Source organism: Limulus polyphemus, unplaced genomic scaffold (assembly GCF_000517525.1).
Source record: "Limulus polyphemus unplaced genomic scaffold, Limulus_polyphemus-2.1.2 Scaffold335, whole genome shotgun sequence".
Taxonomy (NCBI): Eukaryota; Metazoa; Arthropoda; class Merostomata; order Xiphosura; family Limulidae; genus Limulus; species Limulus polyphemus.
In genome coordinates, this window is record NW_013665945.1 from 509185 (window position 1) to 517207 (window position 8023).

Here is an 8023-nt window from a genome sequence, read left to right on the forward strand (position 1 = left end):
ATAAATCATTGTTTGTAATAACTATTTGTAATAACCGTTATTGTACATTGTATTATTGTTTGTGTATTAAAATATATTTGTATTAAAAAATTAAAACTGTGTGTATCAATATTGTTGGCAAATATTATAAATTGGATATATATCGACATTTATTTAACTAATAAATTTAAATTATCATTTAGCTCGATTTCAGACCATTCAAAATTGTAATACGTAACACATAGCACCTACTTTTTTACATATTTTCTAGGGGCATGCCCCCCCCCCCAGACCACCGTAGCATTAGCATGCTTTGCATGCATGCTGATTGTGCTTCGCACACTATGTGTTGGCTCCCCCTTTCAAACGTTCTGTGTACAGGCCTGAACTATTTATGGAAACTTCTGTGTATATTTCGATACTCAAAATACAGAAAAACGTACAGGTGCATTTTGACAAATGAGTATGTCAGCGGTAGTGCTTGTTGGATTGTTTTCGAAATTCGCCCAAAGCTACACAACAGCTATCTACACTAGCCGTCCCTAAATTTGAACTGACAAACAAGAGGGAAGCCAGCTGAGTCAAAAGCACCCACTGTCAACTCCTGGACTACTATAATCGTATAGTGGGCTTTGACTGTCTTTTTTATAACGCACCCACGGTTATAAAGTGCGGAGCGGGATTTTCTGCAGCAATGACATGCGAACAGTTCATTTTTACACCACCTCGTGGTTGAAATTATAGCCGAGTATAATTTAAAACATTATATTAGGGATGATCTTACAGGCTGAGGAACATCGTAGTTATTTCCCGACCCTCTGGTGGATCCGTGAAAACCTTCTCCTTCTCTGATAGCGACCTCTCTGGGTAGAACGGGAACTTTCGTCATCGCATAAGGTGAGGGAAAGTAGGTGGGTTCTCCTATGTCTCCACATTGTTTTTCCAGTTCTGTCATTACTAAAGTTTCGTTTTTTGGATCTTCACTATGCCGAACCCCTGAAATCAAAAGCAATTAAATAAGTTATAGCTATATTTTTATTTCTCAGTCTCTCTGTTTGTTTATTTTCATTTCATGTGCGAGACGCTTTTTCTCTCTCGATATTCTATTCCTTTGTATTATTCATTGAAGGATTTCAAATCAAAGATATGAAAATGGAATATCCATCCTACCTGTGTCTGTCACAAGTCACGAAGTTTATTTTAAACTTTACTTCTTCCCCCATAATTATTGTGAAACTCACGGTTACTATATTTACAAATGGGCATAATATACAACAATAAATTAACATTGTTCGGTTTAAAAGAAAAGGCGACCACAATGAGCTGAACGTCAGTGGATATTAATATTCTGATTTTTCTTCACACATAACAGGCCTAATGAACCTTATTTCTTTGGCGTTTTGTAACTACCCGATTGTTTTAATATAAACTTAGTTTTCCTTACAATATTTGCTATTAAAATAAGAATAATATAAACATCATATAATCGTCTTTTTTTTAGGTTTTATTCAGGTTAAAGTATAGTAAATGTGTGAAGTATTGTGACGTATGAGTGGTTAGTTTGATAAAAATAAAACTACATTGGCATTTTCTGATTATCATTAAGTAGGCATTACGCACCTTCGTATATGTTAGATGAGGAGGAGGATCGTCGCCGGCAGACTACCAGAAAGACAGACAGTGTCACAGCGGTCAACACGACAGCAGCACAACAGACAGGAATGATAACATACAAGCTGCGGTATCTACTTCTTTCACTCTGTTTAGAAGTTGTCTCTGGTACTACAGTTGCTAGACAACATATGGTCTGATTTTAACAATATCCGTAGAAATAGAAATACGCTAGAGATTATTAAGTGCCCTATGACCTAATAAAGCTACATTTTAAATTCTTTAGTTTTAAAATCGAATTCTCTCAGATAACATTGATGACGTTTAATTAACAAAAAGCGATTTAAATTTAAACCTTAATCCTGATTTAATGATACACTGCTACTACAGAGTCCTACTTACGTTTTGAGACAAAATAATGCTAATACAATATAAAGATGATAGAACTTACAAATATTAGATAAGTCGAAAATTATTGTTCCTTTTGGGAGAATGGGTAATTAATTTACGTACTGCTATTATTAATTTCTATACTTGTAATTCTTTAACCATCATAATTATGGATATTAACGCTGTAGCTTTATAGATAAATCATTTATAACGTTATAGATCCGAACAATTATATCAAGTAATTACCCTTAAAGTAGAATCCAATATTAGGCCTTACCTCCAGAAACCGTGAGCGTAGCTATCCTGTATTCGGCTTCTGTGATACCTGCAGTATTTATAGCGGACATCAAGACCAGATACCAACTTCCGGGAATCAGCATGCTAATGATGACCGTTTCTTGTTCAGGATACAGTTCTGAACTCACCAAGATCCACTCTGTGTGACCCAGTGGTTTATACTGAAGGATAAAATGATGTATCGGACAGCCGCCGTCAGACCAGGCTTTTAAGTGGAAAACCATGCTTGTGGAATTGACACTTACTAGAAGGTGTTGGTTAGGCGCCACGGGGGCTGAAAACAGTTCATGATAATGATTGAGGTTGTGTTGGAATTGAAACTATTAATTCCCTGGTGTTTCTACATAGTGTTGAGTACGCTATATTAAAATGATTTTGAATAAGCAAGTCAGCAAGTCATGTGCCACCTACAGCCGATATAAAGTCACGGTGGAGCGGGAATGTATCAGAACAACATTTTGGCATTATCTAGTGTTTCGTAGGTAGTGTGACGCAACAGAAAATTGGTTGCACTTGGGGAAATTATGTAAAAGTTTTCTCCGACGCAAAATAGTCACACACATATATCATAGATAATAAGAATATGTTCAAGTCGGAAATTTAGATTTTTCCAAGACGGGGATATCCCTTGTACTTGTGACATTTCCCTTGCAAAATGGTTTTCCCGCAGAGCAGTCCGGTAGGCCCACTAACTGGAACTTCGGAGAATACTGGACTACAGAGTACCGAGTTTATTGAATTGTCCAGTCTACAACTGGGATCTCCTAGAAGAATGACTTTACACTGACAGATGCAAAACAACAACAACTAGGGCAAGCATTCAGTGACGCCTGTCGAACTGATAACAGTATGGTGGAGAATTTATTCGATCTGCCCCGTAAATTAAATTAAACCCTAAACTTGAAGTGAAAATTAATAGTTACGTTTAAACAAAACCCAATATTGAGTATATACTACAGTTCAAAATATTAGCAAAACCTAAACAAAATATAGAAGAATATAAATACTTAGACATCTCTATCTAAAGTTTAAGCAAACAGTTCTCCTCTCTGAGTAAAAATTAAAGTTATAATAAGGAATTAAAAAGGTCAGTCAACCCACCCAAGTTAAGAAATCAAAATAATAAAAGGTTAACAATGTGTCTTACTATGTTACACCGTCAAATCCGTTACAATAACTCTTCCAAACCTTCTAATCCTTCGTTTAAAAACATCTCCCTTATAGGAACAAACTTAGCTTTTTACACAATGACCTCAATACGCAAACAAATTCAAGTTTGCACTGAAATACACCTCACATACAAGATCTGGGTTCACTGCGAGTTGAGCGTGAGGGCAAGTCTGCCCAGACACTTATCCGATTCGCCGACGGGAAATATAGCTTTCTATTTCTGGACAAAACGTGCTATCTCCCCTTCATGAAAGTCAGTTAATTGCTAATTAGTGATTCTATATCTCAAACGTTCTCAAAACCGGGAAAGTTAAATTGTTATTTGAGCGACTCCTCGCATTCAAGTTAAGAATCCTGAAAAAAAAACAGTAACTTTGAAAACATCTTAACTAAGGAAGTAGCAGAAAAATAGTACTGTCCTTGATTACACACTTATTGGAATTGTAAAACAAAGGATTATGGATCAATTTGGGGTATCATGACTATCCATAAAGAGGCCTGCTGTAAATCGTAATCCAGCCATGGTAAGCAAAGTGTGGTATTTCGTAACAGATAAGAATCCTAGAACACAAAGATCAGTAGCAAAAGTCGTCTATATGCCCCAGTTAACAGTGTGCAACACAACCAGGAAGGATATCCATTTAGAAACGAGGTCAACAGGGTATGGGTTCACTAAATTAAGCCTTCCAGTCATACCTCCTGTTCAACCATCAGTTATCTCAAACAACTAGAAAATGAAATGGGTATTGATGCTATTCTATTCAAAGACACACTGGTTAAGTACCCACACACAGTGCCTATGGATTTCTATGAGATCGGACTGTTGAAACAGGAGCTAAGAAACCGTTGTCCTTGTACACTAACTAGATAGATTAACGAAAGTCAAAATGGAAGAGTTGTGTTGTTTGAACACGACCACTTTACGACAGAGCCTTCTGCAAAAGAAACGACAATGTAAACTATTGTCAAGATGCACAGTCATCTGATCTAGCATGACCAAACATGGCGACATGGTGACGCTCCAAAATCATTTTAATATAATGTATTCAATCTCTGTATAAACATTAGATTTAATGGGTAATATTTCAGGAGTAACATTTTAATGCATATTAAGAAAATGCTATATTAATTAACTTTCATTTCATACACCTACACGGATTCATCTTTCAGTTGTTTATGAGCCAAAGAACAACACTGGCTCGCTTTGTAGTAGTTGGCTTGGTTGATAATGTCACAGTTTACTAGGCTTGACCTGAAATAGAATCCTAGATTGTTAATTTTACACTACGACTATGACGTACGAGCTTATTCTACCCTTTATTCTCCTGCAGAAAAATAGTCAACTATTCAAAAGCGCTCGAGGTTTGAGATTTTTAGAAATTCATTGCACTTTTTATTTGTGATCCTGTGTGATGGCTCTTTTATCAGAATAGATATCATTACATGTCATTAAATACTTGAATGTCAAATCTATAGATATCTTAATCGAAATGGTTAAAAATCAAATGTGCATCTATATTGAAACTCACCAGAACCATTGGTGACCCCTGAAATTACATCACTGGGATCGCTTCTTCCCATGCTATTAAAAGCGATGACGTACATCTGGTAGCCGGTTCCACAGTTCAAGCCCTGAAGAGAGTAACTGGTTTTGTCTCCAAGGATCTGAATCTGAACCCAATCACGTGGCTGTTGACGGTAATGTAGAATGAAACCTACAGAAAATCAACATTGCCTCTTGGGTTCAACGTGTAAAAGTTGATTCATTGTTATCTGTATTATTCTGAGGTATCAAGACCACAAATTACAAATAAAATTCCCATGATAAAAGAGTATAACATTTTAAAATTAAAAACAAGATAAACGTTTAAAATGCATAATGAAATTTTATTTGGTCAATGCTATTAATTGTTTTGATGATAGATTAGTTCAAGCCACCATTTCTCCAATCGAAATTGTTGAAATTATTAATTTAACTGGAATGTGTGTTGTAAATTATTTTCTCAAATTTAATGAAAAGTATTATGAACAGAATATTGGATTAGCCAAGGGTTCACTTCTTTCTCAATTCCTATGTGACCTTTATATGGATAGTATTGCTCTTAATGTTCTTTTAAAACCTGAGTGTTCAATTAGATTTGTTGATAACACGTTCTTGGTTTGACGGCATGGAGATTTTGAGTTAAAAACATTTGTTGATTATCTAAACAATATTGATCCTACTAAGTCTATTCAGTTTACGTATGAGACTGAACAAGATAAATGTTTATTTTTTTTAGACGTATTTTTAAAAGAAATAATAATGGAACAATTTTCACAACTGTTTTGGGGAAACCATATTCAGTCTCCATGCCGCCACATCAAAGATCATGTCATTCATTTTCTCAAACACTAACACCTTTTCATACTTATATAAACAGAGCATTTAAAATTTATTCTGATTCTACTAATTTGGAAAACGAATTGAATTATATAAAAAGCATTGCTAACGACAGACGTTATAATGTTTATATCATTGAACGTACGCTACAAAAAATATAATCCAATTTTTATCCAGCAATGTACTAGATTAAACAGTGTCTATGATAATAAAGTTAACAGTGCAGTAATGTTAGCATATATACAAGGTATAACTAGCCAAATTGCCAATGTATTCAGAAAAAATAATTTTGTTTCTACTTTTAAACCATTTAAAAAACTTAAAACAATACATCCTTTTCAGAGCAAGTGATCTTATATTTAAACTCTTAGAAATTTCATTTCACTTTCTTTTTGGTAGTTGAAATGTTCATCGACAAATCTTCTCAAGCGTCAGGATCTCCCTGTGGGACAGCGGGAAGTTTACGGACTTACAACGCTAAAATCTGCGGTTCGACTACCCGCAGTGGACACAGGAATGTGGCTTTGCTCTAAAACAAACAAACAGACACAAGCGTTAAGGTGTTTATGTTATCTTTTCTGGATCTTTGAACCGAATAATTGATTTTCACTTTTATAACACGCCTACAGATGAGAGTGTGGAACGTATTCAGCAGCATTTCGAACCCCAGGACCTCCATCCGAAGCCCTACATGCTAACCACTAGACTAAATTAAGCTCTAAAAAGAACAAATACCTGATATTGGTTGATTTTTCCGATTAGAGGTCCTCCATGAAACTTCAATTGACGAAAATGAGGTGGATGATAGACTCAGTCTCGGAGGATCAGGTGCATCTTAATAGTAAAAAATAGTATTGAGATGTTTTAGTACTAATGTGTTACACAATATATAGTCTTTCACTAGTTGTAGGTCATTAATTAGGTATAATTTAGTTTTCAGATTAAATAATTTAATAAGTTTTAGTTTCTTCGAACTTAGTTTTGTTATTTTGAAAATCAAATATTTTAAACTGGTGCTACGGTTTCAAATGTAATTATCCCCTTTCTTAAGCAGCTGCCAGTGTGTAAGCATTAATGGCGAAAAATATATGGCTCTGACTTATGATTTATACTTTGACATAAAAATATACTGTGATATGCTCAACATTCAATTTTATAATACAATTATTTCATTATTATATAAGCATGGACACAGACCGAGTACTAAATAATTCCTTATTAAGAACTAGACTACATATCAAACTGCATGAAAATTATTCACACCGAACTGTGGGGTTTTAACATTAGTCTCCTTAGAAGCAGGGCCCACTCCTTTATCGTTAAAAGCCTGGACCACTATAATGTAGCTTGTTCCTGGAAGAAGATTTCTTAGTTCGTACTCGTTCGGCTTAATACGGCCAGGAGCTTCCACAGATTTGTAGATGAAGTTCTTATCACTTACTTCAACTTTGTAGCCGATATAGTATCCTTTGATAATGCTGAAGTATTCTGTAGATAGAGGGCTCTGAAAAAAATAGACGTTTAATTTATGGAAAAGTTGGCAAAATAGAATTTTTTTTTTAGCAAAGTCATAATTCATGTTGTTGTTCTTTTTTTTTAAATAAGAGTTTAAAACATGATAAATATAGGTATGTGTGTGTATGTAAGCGAATCTAGGAGAATAAATGTAACTTACTGACAGACTATACTATTCAATTGTGTTCTTTTGTAGAAGTTATTTTTCCATGTCTCTTAAAATAAACATTTCTATAAACCTATTGACAGTGCCATTGCTTCGTTCTTTTCAAGTCAACTATGCTTTGATGTAACTGAAACAGCCGCTTAAATAGAAAATTATAACGGATGAATTAAAAAAGTAAAGCATTGAAAACTCATTCGTTAGCTTAAACAAAAAGACCCAAGTAGAAGTTCAGTCGTTTATAAAATACTTTTTATATGTCATTAATTTATATCTTGTTTATAAAATACTTTCTATGTGTCATTAATTTATATATTGTTTATAAAATACCTTCTATGTATCATTAACTTATATCTTGTTTATAAAATATCTTCTATGTGTCATTAATTTATATCTTGTTTATAAAATACCTTCTATGTGTCATTAATTTATATATTGTTTATAAAATACCTTCTATGTATCATTAACTTATATCTTGTTTATAAAATAACTTCTATGTATCATTAATTTATATCTTG

At 34.1% G+C, this 8023-nt stretch overlaps 1 protein-coding gene across 3 annotated transcripts in view; it reads right to left on the reverse strand.

The window, feature by feature from the left end:
* LOC106457468 (Down syndrome cell adhesion molecule-like protein Dscam2) overlaps window positions 1–8023 on the reverse strand; it is a 134235-nt gene that overhangs the window by 12114 nt on the left and 114098 nt on the right. For 2 of the 3 annotated variants that reach the window (XM_022383412.1, XM_022383414.1), the window contains exons 17-22: window positions 7091–7331; window positions 6563–6661; window positions 4977–5162; window positions 2258–2551; window positions 1600–1770; window positions 764–975 (exon numbers count right to left, since the gene is read on the reverse strand). In XM_022383412.1, coding sequence (XP_022239120.1) covers window positions 764–975; window positions 1600–1770; window positions 2258–2551; window positions 4977–5162; window positions 6563–6661; window positions 7091–7331 — 1203 coding nt within the window. The remainder of the gene's footprint in view (window positions 1–763; window positions 976–1599; window positions 1771–2257; window positions 2552–4976; window positions 5163–6562; window positions 6662–7090; window positions 7332–8023) is intronic. The other variant, XM_022383413.1, reaches the window with a different exon arrangement.